A 13,933-nucleotide genomic window follows, 5' to 3' on the forward strand; every position below is an offset into this window, starting at 1 on the left:
AACAATGTTTGAGTTTGTGGACTAGCCATAGGCTATATTTGAACGGAGCTGGTAAAAAAAGATCATTATGAGAACATGTGGACAGTGGCACACAATGGGCTTAAAGCGACAGTGCACCATTTACAAATTAGATAAACAGCATCAAATGTCTAGTATTTCTTAAGAAATGAATACTTTAAAACAAAATTACTGTCATTATTATCTTTTAAATAATATAAAAGTGTTGACCTTGGCTTCCCTTATGAGTCACCACTGGCAGACAGCCTAATAAATTGTTTGCAGGCAAATCTGTGGCCTAGCGCAGTGAAATACCATCAGTCAAATTATTACTCATCCTTACAGTGGGCTCCGCAATTTGGAAAAACATTATATATATTTGCAGCTGTGCTGAGTGTCATGTAGTTATCCGTTTTGTACAGATTACTCAGGTATGCACATCTGTATATTACACAGGTATGCACATGCATATGTCGTAAAAGATTACAAGACAGAAACATTGAACATATTTTAATCTGTATTTATAAAAAAAAAATACTGTGGATTAGATGGAAGTGCTAAAATTATGATCGATAGTCTAATAATGGCATTATTAAGTGAAGAGTACCTAATGACTTGTTCAGGACTTGAAAAAGATTGGGACTTGGACTTGGACTCGACTTGGCTTTGATGTGACTTGGACTTGGACTCGACTTGCCCTTCTCTGTATTTACTTGGGACTTGACTTGGACTTGACTGCTAAGACTTGGGACTTACTTGTGACTTGCCAAACAGTGACTTGGTCCCACCTCTGTACTATAGTATTCCTATAAGATACTATAATATTTTGTCCCAAAATACAACAAAGATCCTATAGTTCTTTTTCATAAGAGAAATGCATGTATTTCTAATAATAGTTGTCTTAATGGCAGTATGTGTATTTAAAATGTGCCAAAAATCTAATCGTTTCTATAGGCTGGATCTTTTTGTCACGTTTTGCGACTATGAACTCTGGCCAAAGTATAGTTGTCAGGTTTAGCACAGCCCCACACATTGTGAACCCACCAGTGGAACACATGCTAAATTTAATCCAGGGTTTGAAATTTTTTTTCAAAATGGGGGGATTCCCCCCTTCAGTGCTTCACATGGGGGGATTAATTCAGTTTAGTGGGGAATACATTTTACAAACCGAAATCGTATTTTTTTGTACAAGCGTCAGCGAGAGAAGAACTAGTCTTTGCTTACATGATTTTGATTTCGATTTTCTAACTGGAGTAATATGTGTTGGTGACAACAGGTCATGATAAAATTTGATAACGTTTCATCGTTGTTTTGGTAAGAACCCAATCATCCCACTCATGCTCTGTTATCTCCCCTATCATCCGGGAGACGTTAGGCTACCGTAGCATTAAATCCAGCACCACCCATCTCAGTAATAGTGTTTTTCCACAGGCGATCAGACTGTTGAATAGCTGATGCACTTTCTGTCTTGCACTATGCACTTTATGTCTGTTCTGTTATATGTCTCCTTGTCTGTTATAGCCTACTGCATGTGAGTGATGGAGCAAAATGCATTTCACTGTATTAGGCCTACTAAATACATGACAATAAACCGAACTTGAGCTTGAAACATCTTTCTCGTTATGAATGCACACTCAAGTGAAAGTAGGCCTACTGTAATAATGATGTTGTTGGGGGTGAATCTGACTGTGAAGGACTGTATTAATGACTAGACTGCATTTCCCGCGGGAACTGCGAAAGTGTGCTTGCCCTGGTCCGGTCACCAACGTGAGCAGACAGTGACATACGCTATGCTGAACCTGGCTTGATCCAAGCATTCTAACAGTGCCTTTCAGTGTTGGAGCAGTGGCAATACCTCAAAAGCTCTAGGAGAGGGCTATTCAACTATTGGCTTACGGGTTGAATGCGGTTCGTTGGATTTTACCTTTGGGCCTGCCTTCGAATTTAGCATCTATGACTGAGATCAAATCAATAAAATAAAATGACAGCAGTGATTGGCTGCAAAAATAAATAATGTCATGCGTCTTGCGCCTCTCAAACTGGGCTATCAGGTAACCTACAGAGGAATTGAAATTATGAAATATAACCAAGGCATTAAAAAGCTGCTTGTTTGTCAGGATAATTTTTCACTGATTTATTTTTAAAAATATGAGCTATGAGTGTGAATGTTATATATTCCATCCCACAAATTATGTTTTACTGGTTTATTTGACAAATAATCTATATGGATTTGCTCTATAAAGACCATATGTCTGTTTGGGATTGTTTTGTGAGCCTGGGGTTGTTTTGAGAGCCTATGTAGCCTATCTCAGATGTATCTCAGAATAAAGGAATACTTCATATTACTCTAAACCACCGTCTGTAAATCAACTGTATACTACTGTCTACATTGCACTATATTTTTTGACCTGTCTGTATATTGCATCACCTTTCTATACTGTGCCTCACATTGCAACACAGCTCAGATCTTTGGTTGCAATGAACGTTCTAAATGGATGGTTGCTATGGCCAAAGGCCAGTTCTATCTCTGCCGTTGTCAAGCGGGCATATCGTAGAATTCTGATTAACCTTATCTTATTTGAAACATCTCTATTTTACTTAGCCCACTTCCATACAGTGGGTCTCATTAAGAAGTGGCCACTTCATTCGCGCTTACCGTGATTCACACAGCAGCATTATTAAATTAATCTGTCACCATATGCCTATGCCTACGTTTGCAAAGAAAACATTTTAATTTGATTCACATGAAAAGTTACATTTAATGTATGTTGACAATGAGCAGGCTAGTTCTGGTTGTTGGTGGTGTTATTGCATCCTTTAGTTATGCCTACAATGCAAGTTCCCTCTCGATTGGAAGCTCCTGTAGACAATAGTAAACGCATTTCAACTTGCCAATTCTTTTAAGCTGTCACAGACTTAGGTGCTACTTTTAGGGCTAAAGTGCTTCGTGAATTACTGTTAGTAAAAAAAAATAGCAGTCCTAAAGTAACAAGTGACGAAGTTACGAGTGCAAGCATCTCATATCAAATGACCATGGCATTACGCTAAACAACATAAATCCCAATTAGCAACATACATCTGCTCCCTATAGCTAGCCACACAATAAATCAATGATACTAAATCTCCGCTTAGCATTCTAATAACAGAAGGGGCACATTTATGTTGACCACTACAACATGACTCATTATGTCTGTAACGTTAACTGTATAAAACACTTACTTTCATAAAGGACGCACACCATCCAGCACATAGACATGGAAACCGATATTTTAGGTTCAAACTCAAAACGTGTCTCTCTGAAGCATAGACAGTAAAAGAAAGCTCTGAAGCCCTGTTCTAGAATCTTTGCTCTGAAGGCTCCGTTGCTAGGCAACATCAAATAAACGAAATGAGAGTCTTTCAGTATGTGTACGTGTGATTCCGAATGGATGTGTGTGGTTTGCAATTAGAATAAACAAGAAATAACATTTCCAATAATTTCCCATTATAAATTACATAATATTTGCACCTTCCTTACTTGTGAAGTTCACATAATTCTAATGATGTCACCGTATGTATGTGAAATGTAATACAACGTTGCCACCCAGCGTTCAGATGTATTTAACATTAACGTGACATTTCTTGCTTGTGTCGTCAACTCAAGCTCAAGCTTTGAGGAAAACAATCTATTTATCATAGTTTCCTCTTCAGTGAGCGATTAACAGGTCGTTTTTGTAACAGAGATGGCTGTTTATTGTCCCTAGGTTTACAGAAACACCTATTCATATTAATACGTATGGAAATCAAGTTAACACTGCCGACCACTGTTTGTCTATTACATGGCCCAGAATGCCTTGCATGTCTTTACAACAAAACAACACAGTAAAACCTAAATGCCCGTAAACATATGAATTTGCATACTTGTAACATTTTTAATAGTACTCTCCCATCATGATATTTAACAATAATTAAAATGTTATTTTGAATACCGTCAATGTGAAAATAACTGTACTAAATCAGCAATAAATAGCTAATGTTCTCCTTCCCATTTTAGTTTGTAAGTCCATACTATCCCATGGCTGAGCAAGGATTTCATGATTGGGCAGGGCTGCCCAGAGACATTGTGCATACTTGGAAGGCATTGTGATAGAGGTGCAAAGGTGAAAGGTGGCAGTTACCAAATACAGGTGGGATGTTTGTCAAATGCTGGAAACTTTTGGAATATTTCTTTTTTTTTTTAGCTTATGCACCCTCACATTGGAGTCCCGAGTTCATATACAAAATTTGGTATCGATATGTGACAGTGTTCCTGAGATATGGACGACTTCCTGTTTCGGAGCTTCGCCGCCGATTTCATTTGGCTGTGACAGGCAAACGCTTCTGAAAATCAAAAATCCTTTCTGTAACTTTTGTGAGGCTTGGTCCAAGGATCATGTACGTCAAGTTTCGTGAAGTTCGGACCAAATTTGTGACCTGTGAAACTTTAGTTTCGCTTTCTATTCAATCCAATATGGCGGAAGAATGACAAGGGTCAGTGACATCATTTTCAATTTCCACACTACACCGGTTCCGGCCGGACGTTCCAGAGTTGGACCGGTGGCGATATCTCAAAAGGTCTTGGAGCAGGAGCTGGTCAAAAATCGGGCTTACAGGAATAAGAAAACTTAAGAAGAACAATAAGTGTGCTGCTTTCAGCAAGCACACTTAATTACATGAATAGCTGATTGTGACAGCAATCACTACAGGAAGTCCGGTAAGAACTGAAGGAGGCCAAATTCCCCAATGAAGGTTTATTGCACACACAATTTGTGGTATGAGCATTTATTCAATGCATGCGTGTGCACGTCTGCGCGAGAAACCAATAACGTTGGTGCTCCGCTTCAACCTATTGGAAGGTTCGTTCAGCATGATGCGAGCTTCTAGGTACTCAGATTAATTGGAAGGTTATTTAATTATTTAATATCCCCTTCCTCGGCAAAACGTCTACATGTGAATACATTGAGCCAATCATGTGGCGTGTTGTGAAGACATCGTGCCAATCATGTGTTGTGATCTCGCCGCTGGCGCAAGATTGGTGTCGTGAAGCCTTGCGCACGCGCAGTTCGACCCAAAGACTGTGCCCGATGAGTGCCCATAAAACGTTGGTATATGGCCGCCGAGTGGAGGGACTTGCCTAAAAGGACTTTGGTAAAGCAGACTGATTGTCAGCTAGTGTTGCCCAGAGCGTGTAGGTGCTTGCCTCCAGCAATATGATGGCTGCGTTCACGTAGCCTATGCCACTTAATAGGCTAGAACTCGACGGACAGTCCGGTATAGCTTTCTAATATGGATGAAAAGACGTAGGGCCTAAAACAGCAAATCAGGCTAAACATAAATAAATAGGCCTCCTTGAAAAGAAAAAATGCCGACTCTGAACTGAACTGTAAACAAATGAGAGACTAAATTGTCATTATTTTTACAATATTAGGCCACAGTGTGTAATTCTGTGAAAAATTGTACCGTGGCTCAAAAAAGGTTGAAAAACACTGATCTATGCGATCACGAGTAATTCAAACGAGAGTAATGGGTGGGTATAGACTGTAAATATGATGCAATTTGATTTAATTTCATGTTTTTTTTTATTTTCATACTTGATCGTACATATAAGTGCGTGGTCTCGTTGGAAAGACCCACTTCTGCTCTGTCACGCCATAGAGGTTTCATCTTGCTGCGATGAACAGTTCCGGAGCAATGTAACAAAGAAGAAAGGGTGTGTTTTTTGACGCACTTTGTGTCAATTGGGTTCTAAAAAATTAACGCGTATGCTTGGTCCTTACTGCATCGCAATTAGCATGTTATGGCTGACAGCCCTAATACAAACATAACGTTAACCATCTCCTTGCTTAACTAGTTGTAACTGCCGCTAGCTAGCTGAAGTTTACTGTCGTATAGATGTAGCAAACCATGTTCAATCTTTCTGCCAATTAACATTAGCCTACTATAACTTCATTGAGTAGGCTAAATGCCAAACTCCGATGTTGATCCATCATCACTGCACCCTCGATTGACGTTTACCACAGTAGCCTAAATATGTGCAGATTCGCTGTTTATAAGGCCATAGCATAGGGCCTACATATGTACAGATGTAATGTTTGTACAACAGGACAGGAACACGCAAAATACATCATTCAATCTCTATGGACGAAATTCTCCGGCAAACGTGAGACCAGGTCGGGGGCGCCCTAGCGGCTCGGGGCTCCAAGCAGTTGCTTGCCTTGCCTGTTGACAAGGTGCGCCTCTGTGTGCATAGTAAGGTAAGGTAAGGTGCTCTGTGTGAGTGTCACGGTGATAGTTCAATGGTGATAGTGGTCATGGTGATGGTGCAAATGAGTAAGTCCAACAGTGCAAGAATAAGTCTATATAACTATTTTAAGAAAAGGTATAAGTGTGGCACGCAAACAGCGAGGCAGAAAGACAGTGGCAAGAAGTGGCTAGTGGACAGACAGTATCCAAACATGGAGGGGGTGAAAAGGCAGACAGACTATGCAGAGAAGTCTCTCTCTCCTCTTCCCTTAAGTGAAGCATTGAACAGTTCAATGGCCCTGGGGACAAATGACTTCCTCAGTCAGTCTGTTGTGCAAGGCAGTGAGGGAAGTCTCCAGCTGATCAGGCTCTTCTGACATGATAACATCTAACATGATATGTAGGAGCAGTTTCTTATTTTAGTTCTTTCTTGAGACTTGAGTCAATGACGCAAGACTTCTTTAAAGTTTAAAGACTTTAGTAATGTAAAAGGTAGGCTACATTACAGATATTCTGTAGCAATTTACAGATGCATGTAAAATTCCGTCTAATCACGGTCAAAGACTATTGCGATCTAACTCCTATGCATCACTGTACATTTTTACTGCTCTAAGCCAGTGACGTCAGACAGTTGCCTGTCATCCAATAACAAATATGCAATCTAAACATTGATTTTACCAAACACACAACAGTCATTCATTTCTAAAACTTAAATAGCAATACAGACTAAATAATGTCACACATTTACATTATGGCTCTAACATGATTTATTTGAAGAATAAAAGTAGACTGCTATTTCTGTCTTTGCATTGTGGAGAATTTGACCAGGAAAAAACATGATACATGAAGCAAATTTTAAAATTACTATTCTTTTATTTTGTTCAGGATATTTACATGAAGTGGATAAAGGTGCTCCACCAGAAAAGTGACATACTGTAAGTCAGCAGTCTGGCATGGCATATCACCCCACAAACTGAAAGTGTAATGCGAACAGAAAGGAAAAGCCTTTAACATTTTAGTACAGTGCACTGGCCAAAAAAACAATCTAATCTCAACAAACACATCTGAGGCAAAGCTTGCTAGATTGCCAGCATAAATATTTGTTACTCCCTCCACATAGTTGTACAAGGAAGTTAATGGAAACTAACACAAATAACTTCACTGTGTCAGCCCCATGTGACATTTGACATTTCTGCTCAAGATGAGAGGATGGAAAGGTTCCCTCATACATTCAGATATGGTTTGCTGCATGTCTTCTGAAAACTACTTCCAGACTGGTGGTGTAGAACATGCTCTCCACCTAACAGTCTGTGCAGGCAGACACTGGAAAGGTTGGTGATCTGAATCCGAAACCATGGTGGTATTTCACAAACCAAAATTTCTGTCATGGCTAGATAACTGCTGAGTGAAACCCTAAGGCCTCTGGAGTACAGATTAAAATGAAAACAGGACAACTAACTTTACTAATGCACTTATTTGGGTTACTTAAGCTTATACTTTGTAATCTGTCCAACTGTGCTATTAAGGTAATGCACCTGTACACCACATAAACACCAACAAACACATTGAGAATACCAAATAAATCGTATAAAAAAACTGCATTGATTACGTGCTTATTTCTTCACCTCCTCCTTTCTCCTGCTCTCCCTTTCTATGTCATTTTCAAAACCTGGTCTGGTGGATATATAAGGACACACAGGAAGGCCGGCACCCTCTCGAGCTACTCTGCAGTGATGAGGCATTTCAACCAAGCAGTGAGCTAGTGCAAAACGGTAACTGTCCAGTTTCAGTAGCTCCCTCCATCAGCTTTGGTCTGTACTGGCATTCACATGTGCTTCTTGGCTTCCCTGGATACCTCTGCTGTTCCCTTGGGTTCTGTGCTGAACACGGACATGAGGTCACGAAGAGCCTGAGCAATGTGCACCCCGAATTTATGGGAATCCTGACAGACGCAAAACACATGCAGAAAAGAGGCAGAGAGAGAGAAAGGGATGAGTAGGATAAAAATAAGCACAGGGTCAATTGCACGCCGATTGTGCATGAGGTCTCATTTGTTTATGTTTATTTCTAAAACTGATAGTTCTGGTCCTTGATTGTGATTGGCTGAATTGCGTTCGATGCCGTTGTAAAATGCAGCATAAACATACACCTTGACCGCATTGTGTTCTATATTACTGCGCTACCATAACTTGATACAAAAGTTAAAGTAGCTGCGTCTCGACGTTGCTTGGCAACCATTCAAATAGAGGAAATATATTTCTAGCGCGTTGTGCCTAACAACGCCCCTTAGCTGTTGTAGAATTAGTGTAACCTACGTCCTCTCGGGGCTTAGAAACTCCACACAGTGGAGACGGGCTTGGAGGACACAGTGTTTGGGGGACAGGCTGTCCCCAATTTGTTATATATATATATATATATATATATATATATTATTTTTTTTATTTTTATTTTATTTATTTATTTTTTTAAACATTTCTGGCGGGCCAGCTTTGGCCTGCGGGCCGCCTGTTGCCAACCCATGGATTAAGGGGTTATCTTTGGGATTGTATATGCACTGGTGCTTTGTAGTGTGTGCTTCTCACCGTCTCCGAACAGGAGTGCTTGCAGGAGACATGGAAGTTGATCATGTTGTCTCCCACGATGATGTAGGACACGCCATAGCCATCGTCCGCTACCTGACACAAAAACACACTTGCACAGTGAGATCGATATATGGGGGGGGGGGGGGGGGGGAGTTGCCTTGACATACAGATTTTGAAAGGGAGAGACACTTACAGGCCCAAAGCCCCCTCCCAAGGAGATGTACTCGGGATGGTTCACCAGATCAAACAACTCCATCTGCTGGACAGGAGTCTGAGAGGTGGACAGGCGCCACGGCTCTGAAAGCACCTGGAGAGGTACAAGACAGACACACACACACACACATAAGAAAGCATATTGATGGGATATAGTAGCTGCACACAAGGCTTCTTCAGAACTGGATCTAATTGGATCCAATTCTGTATTAGTCTCAGTACTCACTTCTTTGAGGAAAGGAGACTCCACTCCTAGGTATTTGGAGACAACGTACAGACAGAAAAGGTGGCGGTCGATACCAGAGCCGGTCATGGCCAATCGGTACAAGTTCTGGTGCCTCTCAACAGCCAATCGGAAAAGCTTCTTGCAATGCTCTGGTGACTGAGAAATAGAGATGATGGTAATCAGTGAATTCTTCTCAAGCTTGTCCAAAAATATGAAAATATGACCCTTGAAAGCTCACAAAAGTTTACCGGTACATACAGACAGTTAAAGGCTCTAAGGGATGTTACGCAGTTTCTAAGCTAAAACATTTTTTGTCACATACTGCAAACATCACCTCACCATCCGCTAGCTGCCTGTGCCCTGAATACACTTATGGTCTCTGTGGACAGCCCAGGGTCTAAAAACATCACAAACTGTTCCAGCCAATAATCGACGAGATTTGGGTTTACGAGAGTTTCAATTAGATGGGAAGGAGGGGGAGGGAGTAGAAAACAGAGAGAAATACACTTTGGGATTTCTCGCAAAATAGCACCAAATTGCAATGCATACAAGATCATTTTTGTGAAAAATTCTGTCTTCACAATTATCATGGAGTCCGTATACTAAACAAGAATGGCTGTCTTTTCTGTTACCGACAGTAGGATTGTTTAATAATAGTAGGGTCCCACATATCGATAAAGAGAACAGTAAATACATTCAATAAGCTGCTATCCACGTTTTTTCTATGAACCCTTAATCTGAATGTCTTTGCAATCAGAAGGACTAAACCAAAGACGGTTGATGAACTAGTTTTGGGACTTTCAAGAGGGGTTTTACAAAAACTGTACATTTTTAACTATTGCAATGTTAATATTCTGTATGTCGCTTTGACCAAAAATATAATATTGCTGTGACCATTTGGGAAAGCTCCACTTACTTGAAAAGGCAATCATCTCAAGACTTTGTACACATATGCAGACATTAAAAGAATATGCCAACTTTTTGGAGAAATTAGCTTATTTGCCATCTACCCCAGAGTTCGAGAAGAGGATACATACCCTTCTCTTTTGTGTAATAACCCAGTTTAACACCATTAGCCTAGCTTAGCATAATTCACTAGAAGTGGGTTGTTCCATGTAGCCTATATTCCTTTTAAAGGAACACATTTCAACATTTTGCGAAATTAGTTTACATGTTGTGACTTGTATAGTTACAACATATAGGCTACAAATAGGCGATTTTCTAAGCATATACAAACTTGGAACTATGTTCTCATTCAAGAAAAGCACTGATACTTGGGCAGAGTGATTTGCACACAGCACCTAGCTGCAGTTTTGTCATTTTTGGTAGATGAATTCCTTTCATGGTGTTCAAAACCTCAAAAAGCACCAATGCAGGTAACCCTGGTGTCCTGTCAGGAACATGTAGAGACAGATCCCCATCCTGGCTTACCTCTCCTGCCTCCAGAGCCCGCACAAAGGCACAGCTCTCATTGGAGCATGAGCGCACCGTCTCCGTACGCCCTTCACGGAAGAGCCGTGTCATCGAGGCCTCGTAAGTCAGGCAAAACCCGCCTCTATTCTACAGATCGGAAAATGGAAAGGGAGAAGAAGTTGAGAATCTTCTGTTTCACTTTGGAAATGTTGTATCCTTCCCCTTTCTAAAATTAGACTAATGTGATTCCATTAGTCAGTCAGCAATGTTAACATGCTTGTCAGTTAGTGTGTGAGTGAGTATTTTCTCACCCGGTAGTAGGCCAGCTGCAGAGCAAGTTGAATGAAACCATCAGGACTCATCTTGAGCTTCTTTATCCGGCCTTTCCCAAAGTCCCGGAAGGGGAAAACATGGCAGTCAACGTCATCAGCCAAGGTCTGTGCCACAGTCAAAGAGGCCATCTCCTGCTGTTGCACCTGAGACAGAGAGAGTTTTTTGGGGGGGCATATATATGATTTACGAGAACTCTGGAGGGGCCACTCAAGCTCCCGGCAATATTTAATGTCCCCACTCTGCCCCCGCGGGTAAATCTGGAGAGCAGATCATATCTCTATTTGTCCATCCTCTGTCCCTTACATCATCCCTCCTGTCCTAACCCCTCCTTCTAATTAATTTTGTGAAGGAAACGAGGAAGGAACAATAGGAGGATGGAGGAATGAAGGAAGGAGAGGCAGATATGAGAAATGAATGATTTCAGAGGCACGAGCTGGAGGACAAAGAGCAAAGTGCTCTGGGCACATAAGTATGGAATCAAAACAACACCATAAATATTGTGTGTATCAGGTAATCGAGTGTAATCGAGTTTTACAACTGTATAAAAAATTGTGCATGTGCACGGAAACTTTGTACTTAATATTTTGTGCAGGTAAAGTAGCTTATTATCAGTTGGATTTATTTTCTCCTCCAAACTGGATGGCATAGAGCGCAAGGCAGTGCTTCACGTGTGCGTGCGCCTGATTTAACCATTTAACCATATACCGACTTACGAAGAGGAGTAATTAACACGAAAACGTTGCCTGGTGTCCCTTTAAGACCTAAGTTCGCTAGCGCTGTGCCTGCCTGTGCACACTATGGTGCCCGGCCCGCCGACCCTGGCCAAGAGATGTGATGCAGGACTTCCCCTGATTGGCTAGTCAGTAGGCGATGCAATGTGCTGATTGGCTCTGCAAAAACGCTGTCAAGACCGTGCCAAAATTCGCTGATTGGCTCTTCAGAAACGACGACAAAGCACTGCCAAAATTCGTGTCTGTAAAAAAGTATTGTATAAGTATGCAAGTATATATACTCTTTTGATCCCGTGAGGGAAATTTGATCTCTGCATTTATCCCAATCCGTGAATTAGTGAAACACACTCAGCACACAGTGAACACACAGTGAGGCGAAGCACACACTAATCCCGGTGCAGTGAGCTGCCTGCAACAACAGTGGCGCTTGGGGAGCGGTGAGGGGTTAGGTGCCTTGCTCAAGGACACTTCAGCCGTTCCTACTGGTCGGGGTTCGAACCGGCAACCCTCCGGTTACAAGTCCGATGCGCTAACCAGCAGGCCACGACTGCCCCAAAAGCTTCGTAGATCCAGTGGTTCCACACACGTTCAAACGAAATCCCTATGGACGAATGTTTTTTACAAGTGCACAAAATATTTCTGCAGGTACGCATTTTTTTTTTTTGCACACACACAAATTAATTCCACAGCTACAAAACGGTTCCACACTTGTGCAAATCATATCCTCAAAGACAATTTTTTTTCGCACATGCACAAAATATTTCTACAAGTACAAGTTTCCGTGCACATGCACAATTTTTTTATACAGTTGCAAAACTCGATTACACATACACAATATTTATGCCGTTGTTTTGATTCCATACATAAGCAGCGCTCTCAACAGAATCTTGTTTTGCTAGAGTGTCAGAGCAGTGAGCAGTGTCGGAGCAGTGTCAGAGCTGTGTCACACCAGTTGGCAACAACCAGCCAGGGAACACAGCCAGGAGAAAACCCAGATGTACATTTCCGCTGTGCTGCAGGGTGAATTCCTCAACAATGACCCAACAGTGTGTGTGTGTGTGTGTGTGTGTGTGTGTGTGTTGTTCTTGTGGTCTCCTTTAGCACTGTAGTCTGAGTGTCAGTCCATCAAAGAGTCAGCTAATTTAAATAAATAAATGTAAGCTGTAAATAAAACAATTTGCAACTAGGCAAACTAGCTGTGATACCTTGAAATTCATGTTTATAATACATGGCCATGTGAAACATCATTTTTACAGCACAGCATTTCCAAGTATATTAGCAAGACACAAACTTTCATTTTAGAAAGGTTTTGTCAGTGCAAACTGTTGGTCACATTTGCAATAACCTTAGGGAGTTAGATTGCTAGATTGCTAGTTTTAGGCTACAACTCTGTGGAGTGAATTTTGTTTGTTTCTGATGCAAGAAAAAGAAAAGAAAATCCAAGCAAAAGTTTTGAGAACAAAAATCATGGTAGACTTTTTAAAGTAAGTAAGTATGTATGTATGTATGTATGTATGTATGTATGTATGTATGTATGTATGTATGTATGTATGTATGTATGTAAGTAAGTAAATAAATAAATAAATAAATAAATAAAGTGAATCGGCCCTCCATTTTGAGTCCGGATATTTTGCCTATTTTGCATACACGTCATGAAACATGAGGAGAATGACTACACAAGCCAGTCGTGACCTTAAAATACTACTTTGAGAAGTCAGGTAGTCACAGCACAAAGATGGCACACAGCACGACGACAATCACAAGACAATTGATACACTAGAGATTTAAAGCATGCGACAAAACTGAAATCTGTTGTCAGATGTTGCCTAATCGATTTGTAAGGAAATTCAAAAATCCACATATTTAGACTGCACAATTTCCCTCAACCTTCAACCTTCCTTGTAGTTCACCATATTGCAGTTTGCGCCCTCTATACACAATTCTTCCTGTATACACCAGGGGTTCTCAAAGTGGGGTCCATAAGCCAAGGGGTTATTATTATAAAAGTTCAAGTTTATCATTTTAAAAATTAAATGTACAGATGACACCCCTTTTCACCCATAAAACAAGCAAATTGTATCATGAAGAACCATTCCTACTGTTGCTTAGCTTGATTTATTTGTCAGCTAGCTAGCTGATGAATGTGTAGAGAGTCAGTCCATGTGATGCAAGTGATG

At 40.8% G+C, this 13,933-nt stretch overlaps 1 protein-coding gene and 1 long non-coding RNA gene across 2 annotated transcripts in view; one reads left to right on the plus strand and one right to left on the minus strand.

Annotated features, from left to right (window-relative positions):
- LOC121704761 lies at window positions 1-10,701 on the plus strand. Its single transcript, XR_006030642.1, has 3 exons — window positions 1-16; window positions 4,031-4,033; window positions 10,591-10,701. It is a non-coding gene; the product is annotated as an uncharacterized LOC121704761 (long non-coding RNA).
- Window positions 7,385-13,933, minus strand: part of cpt1a2b (carnitine palmitoyltransferase 1A2b) — a 25,949-nt gene continuing 19,400 nt past the window's right edge. The window contains exons 14-19 of the mRNA XM_042085214.1: window positions 11,004-11,168; window positions 10,711-10,839; window positions 9,280-9,435; window positions 9,034-9,147; window positions 8,841-8,933; window positions 7,385-8,200 (exon numbers count right to left, since the gene is read on the minus strand). Coding sequence (XP_041941148.1) covers window positions 8,084-8,200; window positions 8,841-8,933; window positions 9,034-9,147; window positions 9,280-9,435; window positions 10,711-10,839; window positions 11,004-11,168 — 774 coding nt within the window. The 3' untranslated portion in view covers window positions 7,385-8,083. The remainder of the gene's footprint in view (window positions 8,201-8,840; window positions 8,934-9,033; window positions 9,148-9,279; window positions 9,436-10,710; window positions 10,840-11,003; window positions 11,169-13,933) is intronic.

This window comes from Alosa sapidissima, chromosome 3 (genome assembly GCF_018492685.1).
Source record: "Alosa sapidissima isolate fAloSap1 chromosome 3, fAloSap1.pri, whole genome shotgun sequence".
NCBI lineage: Eukaryota > Metazoa > Chordata > Actinopteri > Clupeiformes > Clupeidae > Alosa > Alosa sapidissima.